This window comes from Cyanistes caeruleus, chromosome 11, assembly GCF_971803275.1.
Source record: "Cyanistes caeruleus chromosome 11, bCyaCae1.hap1.1, whole genome shotgun sequence".
Lineage (NCBI taxonomy): Eukaryota > Metazoa > Chordata > Aves > Passeriformes > Paridae > Cyanistes > Cyanistes caeruleus.
Window position 1 is genome coordinate 22,236,244 of NC_141711.1, and position 23,923 is coordinate 22,260,166.

General features: G+C 45.2%; 1 protein-coding gene and 1 pseudogene across 2 annotated transcripts in view; one reads left to right on the plus strand and one right to left on the minus strand.

The window, feature by feature from the left end:
* The first annotated feature begins 1,274 nt into the window (after positions 1-1,274).
* On the plus strand, positions 1,275-1,944 carry LOC111934888 (histone H1.01-like; annotated as a pseudogene).
* Positions 1,945-12,414: 10,470 nt separating this feature from the next.
* Positions 12,415-23,923, minus strand: part of FBLN2 (fibulin 2) — an 88,450-nt gene continuing 76,941 nt past the window's right edge. For both annotated transcript variants that reach the window (XM_086845198.1, XM_086845197.1), the window contains 8 exons: positions 23,747-23,884; positions 23,311-23,454; positions 19,569-19,697; positions 18,961-19,086; positions 18,227-18,343; positions 17,113-17,241; positions 14,844-14,967; positions 12,415-13,339 (listed from right to left, as the gene is read on the minus strand). In XM_086845198.1, the coding sequence (XP_086701324.1) occupies positions 12,982-13,339; positions 14,844-14,967; positions 17,113-17,241; positions 18,227-18,343; positions 18,961-19,086; positions 19,569-19,697; positions 23,311-23,454; positions 23,747-23,884 (1,265 nt within the window). In that variant the 3' untranslated portion in view covers positions 12,415-12,981. The remainder of the gene's footprint in view (positions 13,340-14,843; positions 14,968-17,112; positions 17,242-18,226; positions 18,344-18,960; positions 19,087-19,568; positions 19,698-23,310; positions 23,455-23,746; positions 23,885-23,923) is intronic.

The window sequence follows — 23,923 nt, forward strand, 5'->3', positions numbered from 1 at the left end:
AAATAAAAAATAAACTCTTGCTCTCTTTATCCTGTGTCACATGGCCAGGACATGCAGCATTGCCTTAAAGGTGGGAAGATGCACACGTCAATATCATGGATGGGAAAGCAAGTTGGGAAGTGAAATCTGGTATAATTTTGGACATTATGGTCTTGGGATGCCAGCAAGACAAGGTTTGAGGGAGGAGATAACATCTTTATTGCACATCGGGATAGAATGATAAAAAGAGATAAGCATTCAGGCTCAAAATGCTTTTTCAGCTTACATTCTGTAAAGCTTGTCTGCTCTTCCAAGTATATCATTATGTCTCAGGAATGATATTATCTCTCCCTGCAGACTTGATAGTGCTTAAAATGTCAGCTCCTCTTGAAGATGTCTGCTTTGCACCTTCCATCTGTTCCCAGGGACAAAGTTGCTGTCCATCTCTGCTTCCCACCCCTCCCACAGCAATGTGGGAAAAGGCAGAGAAGGGTTTCCAAATAAAATATGTCTGTTAGATGAATATTAACCTCATTTCCATACCTAAAACTGTTGGCAGAGACCACAGAGCATGGGTATTACATGCCTGCCATGTGAAATACTATTTATAAGAGCCAGCACTCTCAGTAGGCACAAGAAAAAGTTACCAGTTGTTTCAGTGCAATATATGTACAGTAAAATTCGTGTATAATCTTTAAGAAAAATCTTTTCTAACTCTTAGAAGAGTTAAGAAAAAAACAGTTCGGTGGGTGTAGCAAAATTAGTTTGAGTTCTTTCTAAAAAGAAATAAGAAAAAACTAAAGCAAACAGGAAATACCCTAAACTCATACTGTAGATGCTTAGATAGCATTTATTTTTATTAGAACTGTACAAAAAAACCCCAGGCTTTTGTCTTCATGCAGTGCAGATAAGGGATGGCATATTCCCCATTTTTGAGAGGAAAGAAAGGTAGAGTTTAGCTAATTTCCCAGTCATACCACATCCCTAGAGCACATGGAATTTGTGAACAAAACCTTACTCCTTTCCCAAGGAGGTGCCCATCCCACTTCCTTTGGACAGAGCAGCCCCAGGGAGGACCAAAGCCAAAACAGCACTCCCAGGGGAAGTCCCACCATGATTTTGCTGTGGGCAGGAGGGAGGACTTGGGAGGCCTTTTGGCCAGCTATGACAGCATACAGCTGGCCTGTATGTGACATTAAAGGAGGAGGGGTTTGGCTATAGAGAGACAGTCCCTGAGGAGAACACACGCAGGCAGCTACAGCGGTTTCCCTGGTTCATGGATGAGGGCCGGCACGATGTCGCAGACTGGGCCTGTTGCTGCTCCCGCTGTCTCTGCTCCCAGCCCCGAGGCCGCTGCCAAGAAGCCAAAGAAGGCGAAGAAGGCAGCGAATGGCTCCAAACCCGCAAGCCCGTGGGGCCCAGGGTCACCAAGCTGACCACCAAGGCCGTGTCTGCCTTCAAGGAGTGCAAGGGGCTCTCCCTTGGCACGATCAAGAGGGCTGCTGGCAGCTATGATGCGAAGAAGATGTGAAGAAGAACAAAAGCCACATCAAGCTGGGGCTCAAGAGGCTCGTCAGAAATGGCAGCCTGGTGCAGACCAAGGGCACTGGTGCCTCTGACTCTTTCAAGCTGAACAAGAAGCCAGGTAAGACAAAAGAAAAGGCAGCAAAGAAAAAGCTGGCTGCCAAGCCCAAGAAACCGGTGGCCACGAAACCTGTCAGTGCTGCCAAGAAGCTGAAGAAAAAGGTGGTGTTGAAGAAGGGCCCCAAGAAGGTGAAGAAGCTGGTGGTCCCAGCAGCCAAGAAAGTGGCCAAGAGTCCCAAGAAAGCCGCAAAGGCAGGCCACCCCAAGAAGGCAGGGCCGAGCATGGCCAAGGTGAAAGTGGTGAAGCCCACAGCAGCCAAGCCTAAGGCAGCCAAACCCAAAGCGGCCAAGGCAAAGAAGATAGTACCAAGAAAGAAGTAAGATGACTGAGAGAAACTGAGAGTCTACTCAATTAAATAAACCCTGTCATCTTAAATAATTTTTTGTCATTACAGTCCTCTAGTGCCTTCCAGTTACCTAAACCTAAGCTATTAGTATGGGACCTGGTCCCCTGGGGGTGCAGGTATGCATATTTCCACAGACACCATATTCGATGGGTAACAACCCTCTGCACTAGCTGGATGGAAATCTCAGACCTTTGGAATGACAACTTGCCTGTGACTTCACCTGCACCTCAAGAGTTGGACACTTAAGAACATTAGGAGTAAAAGGAATTGCTCCCTCTAACAGTTTCAAATGTTACCTCCGATCAGTTTTAAGTTGGTTTGTTTGCAACATTGTAATTAATTAACCTGGCATACCACCCAGCAATATTGTACCTTTGAGAGCTCCTGGACACCATAGTAAAAAATAGGTGGGACACACCAATAGCTAGAAAGATTAGGTTTGTCAGTTTAGTGAATAATTTCATTCTCCTTGTACCTTGTTTGTTGTCCTTCCTGCAAAGGGGCCCCACAGGGAGATGATAAACACGGCTTTTATATTTTAAAACAGAAAAGGGAGAGCTATGACGGCATACAGCTGGACTGTAAGCGACATAAAAGGAGGAGGGGTTTGGCTACAGAGAGCCAATCCCTGAGGAGAACACAAGCAGGCAGCGATTGGTCAGTGAGCCGGGTGGTAACCAGTCACAGCCAATCAGCTCTGAGCACAGAGTCTTTGGATCGGGTATATAAGAGCTGTGCACGCCATTGAACACTCTCTGCTGCATGAGTGTTGTGCTGTGTCTCCATCTCCCCACACTGCCACAGCCAACAATGCACCTTTTATACCCAAACCATTTTGCAGCTTTCTGCCAGGGCGAGGTGGCCTTAGAGTGAGCACGGTACAATTTGCGTCCCCAGAAATTAATTTATGCACTGCTCAGGTGGTGCCTGGAGGCCTCAGCATCCATGGAAAGGAGGAACAGGAATCAGTTTCCAGTTCTAGGCTGGCCAGCGTGGCCACCATCCAAACACAGGAGACAGGTCCCAGACAAAAACAGGACACCTGCAGTCCCAGGAGAGATGCTGAGCCTCCTGCCAGGCACAAATGGGAAGGAGCTGCTGCCCGGGGCAGCCCAGCCTTTTGTCCCCTTGTCTGTGTGCACTCATGGCCATGTGCCAGCCACGCTCTGCACGCAGGCCCAGCACGATCCACCCACTCTGCTGGCTCCTTCCATCAGCATTATGTCAGTCTGTTCTACACCACCGGAGCCAGTCTGCTCCCACATCAGAGCCCTGCAGTCAGAAAGTCAAAAATATCCTCCCTTCTGTTCCTGCCAGCCTCCAGCCAGGGGACCTCTGCTCGGCTCTGTTTCTAAGCCGTTCTCATGCCACACTGCCATGACTTCATGTGAGTTCCATGGACCCGTCTCGCCAAGAGCCCAGACCTGAGTTGCATCCCCTGGTGCACAGTTATGGATAGTGGAATGGATAACTCTCCTGGCAGAGAGCTCCTAAAATGGCCCTTTTCAACCCTTCCCAGGAGACCTTTCCTCTGCCGGTGTCTCGCGTTGGGCGTGCTCAGGGGATGGCTCACCCCTGCTGTGGGATGTGCATTGCTCCTCACTGTGCCTGGAAAACCTGGGCATGGCAGGAGAGGAAATGCCTGGAGGTGTGCTGCTTTCCTGATGGGTATGAATTAAAAGTACATTATGAACAGTTCCATTTATTGGTGTAGAGTCCTTAAAATGTTGCATTGTTTAAGGCTGGTTTTAAATGTTTATTATGTCTGCCAGCATTAGCTGACAGCAAGGCTGGGATCACTGCTGCTCACTCAGTTGTTGCTTTTACCAACTGCATTTAAAAAAAAGTCTTAATTTTTCCATCTGAGACCCTCCTCTCCATTTTCCCCTTCCCCCCACTTTGTTTCCTTTTTTATTTCCTTTTTTTCCACTTTTATTTCCTTTTTTTTTACATTTATGGTGGTCCTCTCTGGCAAACTAATAATGATCAGGTGAACAATCCCAGGGAGAAATTTTTCTTCCCCTGCCATCCTTCCACACACCAAGGAAAGCCAGGATGATCTAACCTATTCCCAGGTGTTTCTGCTTTTCCCCTTTCTGAAGTAGAAATAATGCATTACTCTCATCTCTGTTATGAGTTTGTTGATGTCAGAAGTAACATCAGATGTGATTTTGCTCTGTGCTTTCTCAGGATATCCATAGGGAATATTGTTCATACATGCAAAAGCAGGTCACAGACATACTAAACCCAACTGAAATTGAGTCATGTCTTCAAAACAAACTTCCTCCATACTCAGAGTAAAACACTGAGTTATCTTTAATCATTAAGACTATTTAATGCCACCTTCTCTTCCACCTTCTTCTTTCATACTAACAATTTCAGACACTTTTCCTCTTTTGTTCCAAGTCAAGGAGTTGTCTGTTGTTTCCAAGATCATCCCTCAGTACAGGAATGCAGGATAGTAGTAATTCCTCCTGGAAGCTCATAAAAATCCTTATTCAGTATATTCCAGAAAATTATTCTGAGAAATAAAAAGCAAATTAGAGCACCCACCTCCCATATTTCTCAGAGTATTGACATGTATTATGGATCTTGAGATGACTAAATGCCACTGAATAAGCAAGGAGACTTTCACAGAGAAAAACCCCAAGCTCTGTTTAAAATAATAAGTTATCTTTGACCTCAGGCTCCAGTTAAAGGCAAGGATTAGCAAAGACACCAGTGCTTCTGTGAAGATGGTGTTCATGAGATGACACACAGCCTTTCCAACACCTTCTCTCCTGTGGCACTGATCATGCCAGCCCCATTTTCCCCTGGGAATTCCAGCCCTCCAAGCAACTGTGGTGAATTCCTGGCCCTTTGCCTTTCAGCCCGGGATATTCTTGGCAATGGTGATAAGGACACTTGTTCCAAATAAGGAGAAATCTAGAATCTGGCACTCTCAGAGCCAAGCAAATCTGCCAAAGCTCTCGGGGCTGGACACAGGCGGGGGAAAAACCCACAAAAAACCCAAATGAAGCAAAAGTGAACTTCTGACTGTCTGTCTTGCCAGCACCAGCCAAATCTCATTAAAGAGTCACGACGATGAAATACGTTGACAGTAAGTGCAACAGACTTGATGAAAGACCTTAAAATGTTTATGCTAATCCAAAGTTTCAGTTTCATGTTCCATACAAGCTTTCCAAACAAAAACACTGCCAGAAAGCATAGAAAAAATGATCTTAACTTTCACCTTTCTAAAAAAAAAATCAAACAAAATATCAAGCAAAAAACCCAAGCACCAAACCCCCAAGTTTCCATTTTTTTTTTTTTTCTCACCACCTGCATATTTTGCTGGACAGGTAAAAAAAACCAAAAACTTTCCTCAGTTTGTTTGTGAGATAAACCTGTTGGAGCTATGAGCTCCTTCAGAGTCTGGAGGAACAACATGGAGCAGCTGGTGCCTGATTTACACCATGGAGGAACCACCCCAGTAACTTCACAGTTGCTCCACACCTACCAGGGAGGTGCCCCTGTGCAGAGACTGAATAACTCAGCACTTTGAAAACAAAAGAAAAACCCCAAGAAAGCTCCAGTCTCAGTTCAACTCCAGATCTATTATTTAGTCTGACTGCCCCCACTCTATTTCCTCCGCTTTGATCAACTAATAACCAAGAAAAGCAATTACCAACATAAGGAAAATATATTCTTGGTATCTTTGAACTGCTGTGGCAAGTGTAAATGCATTCCTTTCGTGAGAACAGAGGAAATATTTCTTCAGTGGCTAAGATGAGAAATGAGGGGGAAACAAGTAGGAGGAGGTAGGGGAGAGACTACTATTTTATTAACTAATTAGATCAGCGTTGAAAGAAAATGAGCTTGCAAATCTCCACATTATTGATTGTGAAGAAATGGCTGCAGAGTACAACAGAAACAATGAAAGACTGAGATGTGCATTTGGAAATGGCTTGTCCTTCCTGGATAGGGGAGTACAACAACCTACAAAAGAACTGAGTTATTGTCATGGGAGGGCAGATAAATACATCAATGACAGGTTTGGGAAAATGGTGTGTGCAGGTAGCAACTGCTCTTGTACTCAGTTCTTCTAAGTCTTCCAGTGCAAGCACGTGAGAGAGAAGAAGAAATTCCTCTGCCATTTTTCTATTTTTTGTGTATTTCCATGAACATCTCCACTGCCACTGGTCCAGTCAGCCATAGCACCACCAAATGTGCCAGAAAAAACCCAAGCAGTTCTGCAATAACAATGGGCCCAAAATTGACTAAACCACTTCAGCACCAGCTGTGGGTTGGGGCAGACACCGCCAAAGCAGTGCCCTCACCCTGCCTCACACTGTTCCCTGGGGTGGAGATGATGCTGAAGGACATAAACTGAAACTCCCAATACCCTCTCAAAAACAAACACATGGGAGCAAATATTTAACATTAAACTCTACATTTCTACAAAAACATTCCAAGAAAGAACAAAACATGATGCATTAAAAAAAATAAAAACAAAGAGTGGAATTTGGGGAAATAAAAATCATCCTTCATTAGTGATTTCCCAGGGCACTCATTCAACAACACACTCTGAAGTCCCAAAGGTACAGAGCAGCTGCCTTCCAAACCTGCAGTGCTGCAGTTTAAAGCCATGGTGGAGTTTAGAATAATATTTGCTCAGGATCTGGCCTGGCAGCTCACAGGCTCAACAGGGCTGTGAGTTCCTCACACTGGTGCAGGCTCTCAGGCATCAAGGAAAAAGGGTGGCTGTTTCTCTTTCTGACCTGTGCCCTTTTAAAAAGGAGAGAAATGATAAAACAAAGATCTCCTGGCAGTGGGGTAAAAGCAGCAGAAGCCACAGGAGGCAGGTGCAGAAAGGACAGGCTGCAAGTAGAATTCCTGAGAGAAAGATAGAGATTGTTGGGGGGGGGTTAAAGGTACCCAAGTTACCAAATAAACTGTGAACTCCTGGATTTCCAAGGATGGGAAGGCTGGGAAGTGAGGCTGGTGAGAGATTTCAGAGTCCTGAGAAGGTTACACTTCATGTGAAAAACCAACTCTGCACCACCTTGCAAGAGGTGACTTGAATCACGCAGGTGAGGTGCAGATTATCTGCTCAACACACCCATGGCAGAGCTGTGAATACCCATGGCCTCCCTCTTGGCACACTCAAAACTGCAAACCAGTAAAAACACAAGGAAAACCTCCTAAAGTCCAGCCATCAACACCCAAACTGCTGCTACACCCCCTCTGCGCAGGGTGCAAGGCTGACTGAAGGCTGGGGAGCCTCCCATTGCATTCTGGCAGCTCTGCCTGTTGGCTTTGCTGTCCTCCCAGACGGGAGGCCTGGCCTTCACCCTCCTCTGGGCACCTCATTTACTAGTGCAAACATATGTTCTTGAAAGAAAATACAGGTACTTACATGGAGTAATCACATTTTTAAATGGCCTTCATCATTATTTATGTCAGCATCTTCCAGATGTGATTCAGGCAACGATAGCAGCACATGTCATTTGTGTCTCTGTTTCTCTCCCCAGGGGAAAATTAAGTTATGATTAAAGCCTTGCCTTCACCCAGCCCATCTACTTCAATGGAGCTCTGCATTAACAGCTGTTGGGAACCTGTGGAAAACTCTTTCTCAAGAATATTAAGTCTTTTCCTCAGCAAGCATTATTTTCAAAGTCATTGAAGCTGAGTTTTTTGTTGTTTGTTTTTAGAGCTTCCTCAGTTAGCAGGAGGTGCTGGTGGCACCCAGCACAGCCCAGCACAGCTGCAGGCTTGTGGCACCTGAGAACAAACTCAACCTCAGCCCTCAGCCACCAGCACCATCTCTGGTGTCTGCTGTGGGAAATCCTTGGGAGAAGGGAACAAATACCAGTTGGATTTATTCAGCCTCCACATTCCATGGTTTACTCAGACCTCAGGAATGGCAGTGCTCCACCTCAGGTGTCCTTCATCAAAGATTATCAGTTTTTGCCCATACTAAAAGCATTCCACAAACATTTTCTTCCTGGCTATCAGTGCTGGGGAGGATCTATCCCCTTCTATGGTGCATCTGGCTGCAAGCAGTAACTCTGCAATCAGTGAGACAAAACCCCTCTCTGGAGTGGAGCTTAGTGGAATCTGTGCTGCCATCAGGAGCCCTCACTGACAGAAAGGCATCTCCTCCCTCCCATTTCCTCAAGGCATTCATGTCTCCTTTTTTGGATGCATTTTGCTTACATTGGATCAACTGGTGTTGCTAATAGGTTTCACAACAACTTTCTATTAATGGTGGCACTGAGGAGAGTTTAGTGCTCTGCACACTGGACTATTATTCCTGAATAAAATTAGATTTTACATCTTCCCTCTCCACTCTTCCCCAGAAAGCACAGCATTCCATACTTGTTCTATTGGGAAAAGCTCCGACTCCTTCAGCTGGCTCTTTCCATAATCAGTGTTTCCCTTCAGAAACTCAGTATTTCCTCGGAAGACTGACTACAGACTATTAGCAATGAACCAAATCTCATGAACCCTGCACAGAACTGATTTCATTTCCCTTCTCACATGTTCTGGGCTCACTAACCTGGACTGGGGCCATCTGTAAGCACAAGGCATCTCACCTGAGACCAATTCTTCACCCAGAGAGAGCCCAGGGTTTATGTCCCATGGGGCTGCCCCTAGACTGTGAGATCAGAGACCCTTCTGCTGCAGCCCAGCCCCAGCACCACCAGTTCAGCCCCTGCATCCCATCATCATTGTGCCATCCCACGTTCCAAGCAGCTCAAACATCCTGCTGTGCATTTATGCACTGAACACAATTCTTGGCTGCCACACAGGAACTCACTGATGTACAAAGGCTCTTGTCCCACCCCTCCCATCACAGTGTATAGGGCAGGCACCACGACATCCTTTTCCTCTCCAACCCCAGCTAAAAAGGGAAAATTCACTGCAGATGTTGTCATTTTTAACCCCAAACTAAACCTCAGCTCATGGGAAGAGAACATACATGAGAAAGAAATGTGCTTTAGAAGACAAAAGGCTCAAGTTTGTGACTTCAGCTTCACATCATCAAAATCAGACATAATTAAATCCTGCTTTCCAGTAGCCACTTCAAAATGAACATCTCTGTGATGCAGAGAGCACTGGAAGTGTGAAGACACTTTTTATTTGACCTCAAAATCTATTTTTACCCCAGAATTCTAATTATCCACAGCTGGAACTTTTTCTTCCCCCTGGCATGAGTGGGAGCAATGGAAAGACAAAGACAAAAAAAGACAAAAAAAGGCAAATGAATGGGAAAAACATCTCCCTAGGTGTGAGGCAGGTCTGCAGAAGGACACAGAGGGACACAGAAGGACAATATGTGTGTGCTCCCCATGGCCAGGGTCTGCCAAAGGTGTCTGTGTGCCAGGAGCTGCCCAAGGGAACAGGGGTGGAGGGGGCTCAGCCCTTCCCTCCCTCTCCAAGGTGCCCTCAGCTGACAGAGGCACTGGGACCTTTGCCTCTCATGCAAGGCTCTCATGCTCTGAAGAGATATTGCAGAATGGCCCTTATTACAGCTTTTTACCATAAAATCTGCTTGAAATTTACTTCTGCCTTGAATCTGATATAACTGATAAAACTGACTGAATAACTGGCACAGAGAAGTAACAGAGAATGAAAGTCTGGGATATCTTGGAAGAAATGTAAAATATTTGGGCCCATTAACATCTCCCTCCCCTGCTCTGGTTCCCCAGTGTGAGGGAAGGAGCGAGGCCCAGGCTGAGCCTTTCCCTACACCAGGCTCACACAGGAATGCTGGCACAGACTGGCCAACACCTGCAGTGACCCACAGACATGTATTTACACATAAAGAGACTGTAAACCACTTCCTTCCTGCTCCAGAAAGGGAACAATTTAAAATATGAGGTAAAAACATCCCTCTCACCCGTGTCCTGCTATTTCAACTCCGTTATGTACATTCCAGTCCAAATAAAAACTGAAGCTTCCTTCTGGAATAGACCCACTCAGATTTCCAGCAAACACACAGAGGAACATTTCTTCTTCTTTCCAACAGCTCATTTGGTCTTGCTCAGTCTCTGGGATCACTGGATCTCCCAAGGAATACAACAGCAGAGTGGAGAGAGGTCAGATTTTATCGAGGCTGGAGCAAGTAAAGCTGAGCAGAGCAGGCCTTGCTCAGGCAGGTCACAGCAAGGCCATTTCCATACTGGGGAACACACAAATAATTTGAGTTTTTACATATATAGAAGAGATGCCCCAAGTCAGCTATAATTCTTTATGAGGTTCGCAGTTGTTGTGTTCCTCGTGAGTTTATCATCTTGCACAGCTCTTGTGTTCCTAATTCACCTCAACCAGGCAAGTGGTGGGGTGGCCACAAAGGAGCAAAGGGAATAAATGAAACCTACTCAAATGAAAAGAAAAATAAATACAGCCCAGGCCTGAGCTCTTTCCACCGAGACCTCCTGTGCACGTGGACACACACACACAGGTTACCCAGCGAAATAAAGTGGAAGGACCATTCCTGGAGATGGGGACTGGGCCTTTGGGAACTGGACCAGTTAAAGAGACCAAAATTCCAGTTCAAGGCCGCTGACAAACCCAGCCTGTCCCTGGCTAGGGCTGAGGCTACTCAAGTTCAGCCACAGGCACTGCCCCAAGACAGAGCAAAGGGTGGAGGGCTGACTCCTCTTCTTGCCCTTGGACTGACAGGGAGAACTCTTTGGCATGGAAAAAGGTAAAACCCTCCTCTGGTTAATCTGGAAGCAGAAGAGTGTGAAAATACCTCCTGAAATCTTTCTCCTTGCTGTGACCAGCTGCACTGAGCAACCCTTTCCAACCTTTCCCAACTATAGATGAAGACTCCCTTCCTCCTAGCAGAGCATTTTCCTTCTAATAGTATGCAAAGCCTTTTCTTCATCAATTACCTGTCTAGAAAATGAAGAGTTGATGCTGAACACTGCCAGATCCTTTATATGATTGACTGTGTCTGGTTTTAGTCAGAAAAGGTCTCCCAATAACAAATGACTTGTCCATTTGTTCTCTGACAAGAAGCACATTCGAGGTCTGGGTATCATTGGTGCTCAATCAAATCCTAATGCTGATGGAAAACTCCAGGTTTTGGTGACTCCTGACGTGCCCCAGTGGGGCTTGGAGAAATGTGTCACCCCTGAACGTGTGCAGGATGGATCTGGAAGGCCTGGAGCTATAAGATAGGAATTAACTGGAATGACAATTGCACAAACATGGGTTTCTCAGTTGGCACTTCCCTGTTACATGCTTACAAAACTGTTAACTATGGAAAAAAAGATGGATGGAAGAAGATCTTTTACTAAATGGTTTTTATAGGAAAAAAAACCAAAGAGAAGTTTGATGTATACAAACTCACAGATAGTCCTTGTTTTACAGCTGGGGAACATAAATAATTTTTCCCTGCTAATGGGATTTTATGATACTAGATACAGAAAGATTTGCCCTTTATTTTAAGGACGCCCAAATTAAAGAAATTACTTGCATTCATAGAGACTGGCCTGGGGATACAGTGACTACAGAACATTAACTCTCACCATATAGATGTTTACAAGATTTTTAGATGAAGTTTTTACAACATAATAAAACTGTTGAATATGGCATAAAAATGTGCTAGATTTAATTTCTCCATTTCTTTTTGTGTACACATCGATTAAAATAAGATCAACTGTAGAGAAGAAGAGGTTATTGTTTTGCCAAGAAATGTTGGATGAGATGATCCTCGAGGTCCCATCCAACCTGGGATTCTAGGATTATTAAACTGCAGAGAAATACACATCCACATCTTGTAAATATGTTTTCCCTTTAAAACATTTTGCAGAATAATTACAGCTGGAACAAAAGGGAACTCAAAAAATTGCAACACTGGAGCTTTTTGGGGAAGGAAAAAAAAAAAAAAAGAAAACAGCCACAAAAAAGTTCTGATATCTGTTTCTAAATTCTAATAAATACTTTGATTATACTATGCTTTGGCAGATCTGGCCTACAACTTTGGACTTCATCCAGTTCCCTGAAGAACCAGAAAAAATGGAGTTCAAAACTTTGGCTGTCTTCTTTCCTAAAGGGCAAAATATAGCCCACCAATTTCACTGGCATTTTTCTCTGCATCATTTAGCAACACCACTGGAGGCATTTTCCTGAAGCAGAGAAGCAACTCCCCTTTTTGTCTATTTAAAATTGCAAGTTACTGCTCAGGGACATGCCCAAGCTTTAAAATAAGGAGCAGTAATTATTATTTCATTAATTCCATTTGGACATTCCTTTAAGAATTACAAAGCTTCAAATCTGCACTTACATATTATAGACTGAGGAACAGAGAACACTAACACCTTCAAAGACAACTACCAAAAATGACAGTGTGAGCTTTTACCTTAAAGAGTAACATTCTGGTAAGGCCTTGGTCTTGCAAATATTCAGCACATGAGCATTCCTACTAAAGCAAGACTCAAACATAGGCTTTTTCACTGGTGGAGTTTCCTTTTATTTATATATATTTTAAGGCAACATATTATGGAAGTCGGAAGGAGGAAAATAACCTGGAAGCAGGAGGCTGGATCACCATCAGTGTCCACAGATGGCCTGGACTCTGCACCTCAGCACAGACACTCCAGTGAGGTCACTGGCCCAGCCAAACCAGAACTTTGTGTCAGAAAGAGAAATCATTCCATGTTTTTTCCCAGTACTCCCACATGAACATCTTTCCTCTCTAGTGCAATACCCTGCAGAAGTGACTACACCTAAAAATAATTGCTAAGAAAAGGTTCCAGCACTTATCACAAGGTCTGTACTGCCTTTCTAACCCTTTCTTCATTTGTTGGCAAATGATGATACACAGAATTGTATAAGAAAACTGAACATAAAAAGACAAAAATTAACTTAATTTACACAACCAATAAGAAAGTTTAAAGCAATAATAGAAAAATAATATAAACGCTAGATACATGAAATGCCAGTTCAACAGTATTAAGCTTTGGTAGAACAGTTAAAGAGCATAGCACCAATAAAATCCAATGTCAGCAAGGCTTCAGTAGGCATGAGCTGTGATGAAAATGTAGATTTTAGCAAGAAAAGTAGTGTAGGTTCCCTGCCGCCAGAGTTTCATTTCCACATCCAACAGGAAGTCTTTGGGCTCCTTGACCTGGCGCTGCAGGTAGACGATACCCGTGTAGGAGTTGAGCCTGCGGGTGCTGAAGAAGCCCTCCTCGTTGCCCTTGGTGATGGTGAGGACGATGCTGTCCCCGGCGTAGGCGGGCGAGGGCCCGATGCGGAAGATGTGGGCTGGCACCACGATATTGGTCTGGAAGTTGAGCTGGTAGTAGGTGATGCGCACCGGCGTGTTCTGGCACTCCAGGTAGTTGAAGCAGCTGATGCGTTCACACCTCCTGGGGAAAGAGGAGTGAGGCGCCTTCAGTGGCCAGGGAACAGCAGGGGAAAACATAAAAACCCTGGGGCATTGCAAAGGATTGGATTGAAGCCTTTGGATTTTAGCTTTTATATTTTTCATGTATAAAATTTTATATACATTTTATAAACATGTATATTTTATATACATGTATTAATGTAATCTTGCCATTCTTTAGTGTATAACTATAAACTCCATATACAGTGTTAGTATACTGCTTTCCCATTTTGGTCAGACAAAATAATTCCTCTCTAGGCCTGGGAATCAAGGACACCTCACTGCCTCAGGCCCTGAAAAATGTAAACACAACAGAGCTGGGGACAGCAAACTTGGGGTAAACTACCTCATTACCCAAAGCTGCAGTTGGAAGATTAACCCCCAATGTGCAAATGGACCAAACTTACAAAGTATGAAAACCCATGACCATTGTCCATTTTGGGTGTAGCCCCTGGCGGGGAGAGGGGGTGGTTCATCTGCCCTAAATGTACCTGAAGGCCCTTAAATAAATAGAACTGCTTTTTATTCCCTTAATTTGCTCTGGCCTCTGTTTTTAGGCAATCCCGAAAGGCATCAGGAAAAACTACAGTACCAAAGGTCAGTGTGTGATCAGCAGCTGCTTCTTCTGCCCTCCCAGTGCCCATGAACATTTCTGGGTGTGTAATTATCTGAGCAGTGCAGCCTGAGGCAGAGCTCAGGGCTGTGGGGAGCTGTGCGTGGAAGCTGCACAAGGAACAGCCAGAGTCAGGGTGCAGACAGCACAGATGGGGAGCCAGGGGTTCATCCCTGACAGGGCTGGGGCAGTGCTCCCAGAAGATAAGAATGAGACCCCTTGGAAAGGTACCTAAAACACAGGAGTGGGAAACAAACTCCTCAACTGGCAAAAAGCTGCTCAGTTCTGTAAGGCAGGAAAAGTATGTTTCAAGCCATAAGCAACTAAATATGGGTTCCCAAAGCACTGGCAGCCACCGAGGCAGGAAACAGCTAGGAAGACTTTGGGGCTCATGAGCCCCAGCTGCTGAGGAGCTGGGGATGTGCCATTCCCAGAACCCTGTGGCCTGGCAAGCTCAGTATTCTGCTCCCCTTCAACACTCCCTGAGGATCTGCAATCTCAATATTAAACAGGGAGCCCCAAACCCACTGTAAAAGTGGAGCACTGGGTAGCCTGGCTGCTCCTGCTCTGATACAAACAGCACAGAAGATCTTACTTTAAAACTTAATTATAAACAGAGCCATTTTAGAGCTGCACAGAGAGCTGCAGGCTCTGATCTCTGCTGTTCCAGCAGCAGCTGGAAGGCAGACAGGGGCTCTAGGATTTAGGAGAATGAAGGATAACCAGACACAAACTCTGCATGGGGAAGGTCTATGAGCTCCAGGTGCCAAAGCAGCTTCTCAGAGCTCTGAGCACCCCCACTCACCCACAAACTAAGCACCATAACACCAGAGGCACTGGGCTGGCTCTGGTGCTGCCCCAAGGCCATACTCACATGTCAGACACCTTCCTGTAGTTGGAAGGGCATTCGAAGGACAGGCAGCGGAAGCTGCCCTGGATGTTGTAGCAAGTCTCTGCAGCTGAACAGTTGTGGGTTCCTATTGCACACTCATCAATATCTAAGAAGAAACACAAGAAAAAGATGTTCTAAATTCAAAAGTAAGAATTAATTTCTAGTATTTTTCAGGAATAAACAAACCCCACCAATTAATTAACCCACACTAAAAGCCAACAGGATCTTTTCACTGACTTTTTGAGACTGGAGAAAGCTGGGCTGTGCCAAAAGAATGCATCTGTGCACAAAGGTAGCCCTGGCTTAAAGCAGAGCAACTACAATAAATCTGGAGTTAAAGCAAGCAAATGCAAAATGGTCACTGGTGTCCTAAAGGATCCAGGAAATATTAACCATGGGAACCTAGAACAACACTTCAGAACAAGGCACACGGTTTTAGAAACCTAAATACAAATATCTCCCCATAATGAGATGTAATTACAGAAGACATAATAAAGGGCACTTAAAGCTCAAAGACACTTTATGGCCCAGAGTATAAATGTGGTTACCTAAATAACACATAGCCACAAGCCCAAGCCATGGGCCTGACAATGCTGAAAACCAGACACAGCGACGAGGATCCAGCCTGAGCAAAAATCATTGGCAGAGCCCTCGCAATCACACTGTGTACTCCCAAACATCTAGACAATGCATGGAGGCTTTAAAATGAAATCAATTCTAACAGAAAAGGCATGTGGACTGCGTAGGGCCCTGCAGCTCTGCCATTTGTCACACAACAGAGACCCTTAGAGGGAAACTATAACCATTCCACTCCCTCCATTCCTACACTGAACCAGCTGGTTTAAAAGTCTCACAAAGGAAAATCTACAGTAAGAAACAGGAGAGAATCAAAGTCAAGTAAATCCCTTGCTGATTCTCAGCAGTGCCCGTAGGTGAAAAGAAAATTTCTTCCACATTGCAATCATTGTCATGAATGCCCTCCCTGCACCACTGGCTGCGCTGCAAAATACCACAGGCAGTTCTGCAAAAGTGATCCATGTGTTGAGACAACTCATCTTTTGAAAAAAGGGTACAAGGAACATTCCACCAGTAACTCTTCAGAACTGGTCAGATGATGAGCAACTGGAGCCAGATCTTTAGCTGGGGGAAACCAAGATCATCTCCCTGCACTCAACAGAACCAACACCAACACAGCCTTCCTCTGACCACATTTTCAGACACACCTCAATATCTTCCCAGACTTGTAACTACAGGCCTGCAGAGCTCCAAACAAGGGGATGTATCCAGGGGAGTTACAGCTGCAGTTTACTAAAGGTGAATTTTACATAAGAATTTAAGTGCATGTGGATTTTACTGCAATCATACTTAAAAACACATTTAAAATATTTTAAAATGTTTTGAATGTATTTTAATTGTCACTGCATCTGCATCACTGCTCCACAGTCAGGATTTCAGTATGCTCATGCTGCTCATGATTTACACAGAACAAATTCACTGCCATTAGCTCTCAGAATTCAAGCACAGGAGATACATAACCAAAGTTAGATGAAGGGCTCCTGTAAGAGCAAGGGCAGGAAATGCCTGGCAGTTGGTGTAAGGACTGCAGGAATGTGCAGAGTACTAAAGGTAATCAAATCCTCCATCAGGTAACACAGGCAGTACATCCTTTGGAAAGAGGGGTTCAGCTCAGAACCATACAGCTGCAGGCCAGATGAAAACCACCAGACTCCCAGAAGGCATCTCCACAATTCTGAAGAAAAGGCGTGTGTGAGGGGAGGGTAGTTGTCATTCCACTAGCATTTATTAATGCCAGCAGGATTAAGCTTAGGTGACACTGCTGGATGGCCAAATTCCAATTACAGCTCCAATAATCTCCCAGTTTTCTGGAGGAGCAAACTGTAACTCATAAAGAAGCCACAGATTTCTACATCTGGCACCTCAAAATCTCCCGATCCTTGAGTGCTGTGCCAAGGTGCACACACAGCTCACGTGAGTAATCAAGTGCCTCAGTTTGAAGGATGAAGTGGGCTCCTTGGGAATTCATTTAAGCAATTAGCTCATGCTGACAGCTGAGTTGCCACAGCACTTTCCTCTAGCAGAGGAAAACTGACTTTGTAGATACCAATATTTGGCAACTTTGTCAAAGACTGACTTTTGAACAGTGACTGATACAAGACATGGAGAACTGAGTAAGTGTAATGGCTGAGCTCATTCCAAGGGTATGAATGAGCCAATCCTCAGGTGCTGTTACCTCTGCAGGTCCTGCCATTGGCTGCCATGGTGTAGCCCTGCTCGGGACAGGCACACTGGTAGCTGCCGGGGACGTTGACGCAGCGGAAGGTGCAGAGGATGCCGGCGCTCTGCGTGCACTCATCAATGTCTGTGGGAAGAACACAGTCACATCCCCAGCAAACAAAACAAAACAAAACAAAACAAAACAAAACAAAACAAAACAAAACAAACCCAAAACACAGATCTGCAAAGGGAGGCTGCAGGACACCAGGAAACTCTCACCTGGCACATTTATAATAAATTGCTAAAGGTGAGTGCAACCATGGTGGTCTGGAATTGCTCTGGTGCTTTCTGAAATGCTGAACACAAGTCTGCTCCCAGAAATACTGGCTACAAATAGTACACACTCATGGGAAGGAATAATGAGGGTGGGGCACGTCTGAGTTTGAAACACTCTCTCTGGTGTCTCTGTAATTGAGAGAATCAGAGAATCACAGACTGGTTTAGGTCAGAAGGAAGCTTAAAACTCATTCCACCCCCTGCCATGGGCAGGGACACCTTCCATGAGACCAGGCTGCACCTGGCTTTGAACACTCCAGGGATGAGTGACCTGTGCTTCACTACCCTTTCAGCAATGAATTTTTCTAGGATTTCTTGCCAGGTTTCCCTGTGCTAGGAAGGGCATTGGCTTCTTCACCATTCTTAAACAGAGACTCTCAAGTGTGTCAGTGTAGATAACTTCAGCTGAAGAGGTAAAACCCTTCCTTTCTCCATTCTGATCACTCTGCTCCTCATTCACCACAAGCAGCAGTCAGAGCAAACCTTCACTTGGCAGTACAGGCATTCATTGATGCAATACAGGAATATCTTCCCACCTTATTTCTTGTGTCATAAGCTCTGGCCCCATGAAACCATTACAATCACCTCCCTGTCTGTGAGGTCCCACAGGTATGCTCCACTCACTCAACTGCACTGTCCAGTAGCTGAGTAACCTTTTGCAGCCTCTGTGGCAGCTGTATCTCACTACCATCCTCTGCCTCACCTGCAGCATCAGGAGCTGCTGAGGGCCAGAGAGCTCTTCCAGCTACAGAGAACAAACACACACACCCTGACCTGGTGAGGTAGCACCTTACCTTTACAGGAATGCCCATCTTCTGCCAGCTGGAAGCCTTGCCTGCAGTAACACTGGTATGAACCATAAACGTTGGCACACTCCTGGGTGCAGGGACTGTTATCACATTCATTCACATCTGCATCCAAAAACAAACCCAGAGAGATGGCCACAGTGCTTCAGCACATTGTCTTCCGCCTTTTCCAGCCCCTGAAAACCTCTACCTTCCTATCAGAGTGACTAAGGAAGGACTAATTGATCCCTACTTTTTCTGCCCCCTAGGCAGAATGCCAAGAAGCCTCAGCATGTCTGTTACACCTGAATTTCATTTCTCCATATGCCAGTGGAAATACACACATATGCAGACATTTGTTTCAGACTTTATAGGTTTCAGTTCACTAAAATACGTAATTGTTGCCATAAGAAAATCATGGAAAATTCAAAAATTTTCCATTCAATTAAAAATCTTTTTTTGTAAGTTTTGTCACTACCAAGCTTCATCTTTATCAAAATTTGGTTTTCTGTTTTAACTTTGTTCTGTTCTCCTTTTCTGTCATCTGAAAGAAAAGCAAAAAGTACATGGGGAAAGGAAGAAAGAGGAGAAACTTTTTGACATTCATCTGACAATTGCAGTGCTTGACTGTCAGCAAATTTGAGCACACAAAGGTTGCTGTTTTTATATTTCACCTCAATGCCTTCTCTAAAGTCCCCTAATTCTCACAGCAATTTTCTCTTCTTGGAGAAGAAGGCCAGTACCTTCACAGTGCTTGCCATCGAAGGAGAGGCGGAAGCCGGAGGAGCAGGTGCAGTGGTAGGAGCCCGGGGTGTTCTCACATGTGTGCTGGCACAGGCGCCCAGGGTAACTCCAGCACTCATTTATGTCTGCCAGCACAACAAGCAAATGCACAATCAGCTGAGGGACACGAGCAAACGAGGTGCAGGAGGATATTTTTTAAAGTGTCAGAGATTGATTTGCAGAGTGTGAAGTGCTGCAACCTTGGGTTTGAGGCTGACTGACTCTGAGCTCCAACTGATGCACGGGAGAGACAGCAAACAAAGTCCTGTGTCGTGGCTCTTGGGAGTAAAGTGGTGAAACCTTCAGAGAGACAAACTCCCACAGCAGCAGAAGCATAACCCACAGTGAAGTCCTCTGCAGATAGCCTTGAGTGACAACCTGCAGTCAGACCAAGCCGGGGTGCCTGGTCCCACATCCCAGCCGGGAGTGACAGAGCTCTGGATGTGCTGCACAGTCCAGCTCTGGAGGTGATCCCACTGCACTGCAGAACTGCAATGGTGCTGAACACTGCCTTGGGGCCCAGGGCTCAGTCAGTGTGTGCTCCCAGCCCCTCCCATGCCCCACATACCGATGCAGCTTCGACTGAAGGCGTCGTACTGATAGCCCATCTTGCAGTCACAGCGATAGCCCCCAGGCAGGTTGTGGCACAGCTGCCCCTCTCCACACCGGTGCACCCCGGTCTGGCACTCGTCCACATCTGCAGAGCCAGACAGGGCAAGCTGTTTCAGTACAGTTTGCTTAGAACCAGTGTTTACAAACAGACACAAAAAGGTCCATTGAACAGCACTGAACAGGGTAAGAAACTGGACCGGAAAATATCACCAGCTTCTCCCTCTCTGCTTTTCTCAGAGGCAGTTGAGTGAAACTTGGGAAAAGCACGGAATCATCTTCAAAGTGAAAATGGTAACTGGACTTGCAACAGGGCTCTCCCGGTATATTCTGCATTTCAGTGTAAGCACACTTTAATTCTGATTAAACCATGACATTTAAAACCCCTCATTCTGATATTCTGCCATTCCATGAGTCACACCAAGCCATTTAAAGCAAAACAAGAACCAGCCAGGAATGATGCTTATTCCTTCAATTAAAGCAACCGCTATTTTCATCTCCACTTGCCCTCTCAGTCTGCTCCTGCTGTCTACCTTTTGCTCTTTTCCAATGTTGATCTTTTTTTCTTTTCTCAATCAGCTCCCATTTTGATATTCCCCACGGCCTCTCATCCAAAATCCAATACCAACAAATTAGCTGCTTCTCCACTCATACACATCATTTCCAATCTCATTTAAACATCCTCAGAGGAAGATGAGAGTTTTCAATACAGGCTGATTTACAAGACTTGCAACATGACTAAATAGCTCATCAGCATCTAACAAATCCCTCTTACCATCTGTGACAAGAAGCATAAAAAAGTCTGATTAACCCTCAAAACTGTGTATTTCTTCAAGTATTCCAAGCTCAGCCACTTCCTAAAACAACAGGTCCTGCTTTTTTTCCTACTGTTCACATCTTCAACTACTTTTACAGCCCAAATCCCTGTTCATGTAATAATCATTAGGATGGATCTACAAGGCTGCAAATTCACCATACTGCACTATTTGAAATCATGAATTTGAGCACTAAATAATTTCAGAGGATTCCTGGGCAGTTCTCCATCAAACAACAGCCTTGGAGAGGCTGCACCCACACAGTCCCTGCAGGCACCAGGGTCAGGGATGGCAGGGAATGGCGCTCACTACACAGGAATTCCTGACAAGAACTGAGATTTCTGCTGGAACACTGAGTCCTCATTTTCTTTTAACCAGGTATCTCTAATGCAGATAACAATTTGTAAAGTAGTAGCTTTATTCATAATGAATTCGTGTGTGCAACCCTTTTGTTAGTTTTGTATTCCAAGGTTCTGTATTCCATTGCATTCAGACTTTAATTAGTTCTAGAGCATTACACCATCAGAACTATGCCACATTTCACACTTATAGCAGTTTTCTGCTAAATCTAAGAGGCAGCTTTTAATAACTCATTTGCTAAATCAGAGAATCGGAACATCTTAAAGACAGATGAATTCTCTAAACAGAGGAGATGACCCTACAAGTGCTGTTCTGCTGAAGAAACACGTGCAGATGATGTTTTTACTACTGTGAATAAATCTGATTCAGGAATCTAATTAGCTATTGTAGTGCCTCAAAGACACTAGTCTTTATCACAGAGAGAGGAAATTAGGACCATATGCTTTTCTTCTCTCTTCTCTGTGCTCTCTGCCTACTTAAAAAAAAACCCATTCAAAAAACACCAAACAACACAGACAAGCACAGAGTGCACACAGCAAAGACAGAGAAATCACTAATCTACATCAATTACGTTTTCCCAAAATCAAGCTAGAGAAGCCTCCTTATGCCTGCTCCTGAACAGCCTTGTCAGTGGTGTAAAGCAGAGACAGAGGGCCATCAGGAATCACAATCCATTGTGTCACCTCACTGTGCTCTAGAGCAGAGATGCTGGAGGATTAATGGCAATGTCCTCCTCACTCATGGATTTACACACTGCCACTTTCTTTTAGGAACAAATGGGGAGAAAAACTGGATTCTTTCTGTACCATCCATTTGAAATTCAGGCACATAACTTGCCCCAGCCGTTACAGAATCACAGAATCATTAAGGCTGGAAAAGGCCTCGGAGATCACCAAGTCCAACTGCTGATCCAGCACCACCACATTCACCTCTAAGCCATGTCCCCGAGTGCCACACCCACACATTTTCTGACCGCGTCCAGGGATGGGGACTGCACTCCTGCCCTCATTTGCAGGGCACACGGAGCAAAGGCTGCTGGCACTGCAGCCAGGACAGCTGTGCTGCTCAGGGCTGAGTCCTTCCTTGTGGAGAAAATGGCTTTCAGGGAGACTCTGGCATGGTGGTCACCCTAAAAACAACCTCAGTGTCACCACACTCCAGGTGCCCCAACCATAACCAGCCCAGGTGATGTGGCTGAGAAAGGACTGATCAAAAGCAGCTGCAGAACTGTGTCTGCACACAACGGAGAGAGACAGGATTTTGGAGCTTCTTTTTGTAAGAACTGAAATACCCCAGGCTGTAACAGGACAGCTAAGAACACAGCCCTGCTTTGCCCTGAACTTACGAAACCCAGTATTTGAAAGCTTTTTCAATTTCGCAGTCGCACGTATGAACTGTTCCTTCCAAATCTGCTACTTCCAAATCTTCTCTACCTTTCCTTACCCTGGCCATGCATGGTCATGCATGGGAGTAAAACCATGAGGGGAGGTATAGAATAATGAAGAGGAAAAAGGCAAATGCAGAAAATATCTGTGGAAATGGGGTCTAGCTGTACCACTGGTGTGCGCTACAAGTTGCTAACCATGACCAAACTAATGGCTCTCAACACAGTTCCCACCCACCTACAGCACTACAAAGCACATTTTCCTGAAGTGTCATCCTTCCTCTATTCCAGGGGGAAGGTAGGTAAAGACCGCTGGGGTATCACCACTAAGCAAACTGCTGCTTTGTCATTTCTTTGTTTCCTCTGCTGTCATTTTAGAATTTCCCGTCTCATGTAACTTGGAACACAGGGAATTGGAGAACACCCATCCAGCCTTGCCTTGGGCACCAGGGACTGAGCTTCCTAGCCCTTGTCGCCTCATGTGTGCATTTACAGACAAATGCTAACAAGTGCTGGAATCTGCTATTCTGAGTCAGTAACTCCCTAAATATCACTGGAACAAATACAAATCAGGATCAAGCTGTGTGCCAGCCTATGTGAATATTTCATTTACTCATTCTCCTCAGAATTCTTTTCACAGAGTGAGAACTTATCCTAAACTCTCACAAGTGGATGTAATGGGGAACACCATGCACAGAACATCCCTACAAAGAACATCCACTTGGTTACTCTTTTGAGTCCCCAAACCCAGCATTCCTCATTTGCTGCAGATCCCTTCATTTCCAGGGTGGTACTACAAATACCGCCGAGGAATTGTGGTCTTGACTGACAGGATGAGTTTAAAAAGTAACTAAAGCACGTTCTCTCCAGAGTGGAAGCCAGTGAATCCCATCAGCAGCCAAAACCAGTTGCTGAGCATACCAAGAGAAACTCCATGGAGCAATGAGAAATCAGGATCCCGCAGCACAAATAAATCCCAGAGCTGCAGGGACAGCAGCTGTCTGCTGCTGTGTTTGAGGAACAGGAAATTCCTGTTCCTCAAACACATTTAGGAATCAGGAGGTAACTCCAAACATCTCTTTAGAAGTTAAATAGATTTTTTCCCCTGAGAGAGCCCCCATCCAGCCCCACCCTGCCCTCACCGACGCAGCGTGTGCCCTCCTCGTTGGAGTGGTACCCTCTGCTGCAGCTCAGCATGTTCCTCTGGCATGTGTAGGACCCCACGGTGTTGATGCAGTTGAATCCTGGCTTACAGGGCTCAGGAAGAGATGTGCACTCATTGATATCTGGTGAAGAAAATGAATAGAACAGTGAGAGATGCTATTTAACCCTTCTGGTCTATTTTCTTCCAACTGTCACTTCTTTCTCTTCAATTTCTTGTGCTACAAAGATAAAGCTGATGAAGGGCATAGTTCCAAATTCAACAGCAAATAATCGCATCTTTAAATGGACATCAGTGTTGACACTCAGTTCACAGCAGGGTTTGAGGAAAACTCCACATCCAAGAGCTCAATGCACAACTCCTGAGAGGCCCAGGAGCTGCAGCACAGGGCACAGACCCGTGCTGCTCACACTTACCCACACAGTTCCCCTCAGGGTCTTGCAGGAACCCATCCATGCAGCGCTGCTTTGACTCGCAGTAGAACGACCCCTCTGTGTTCTGACAAACGAAGTTCACTTTGCAGCTGTGAGTTCCTCTCTCGCACTCATCAATGTCTGTTCATCACACCAAAACACCAAACTGGGGTTAGTTCA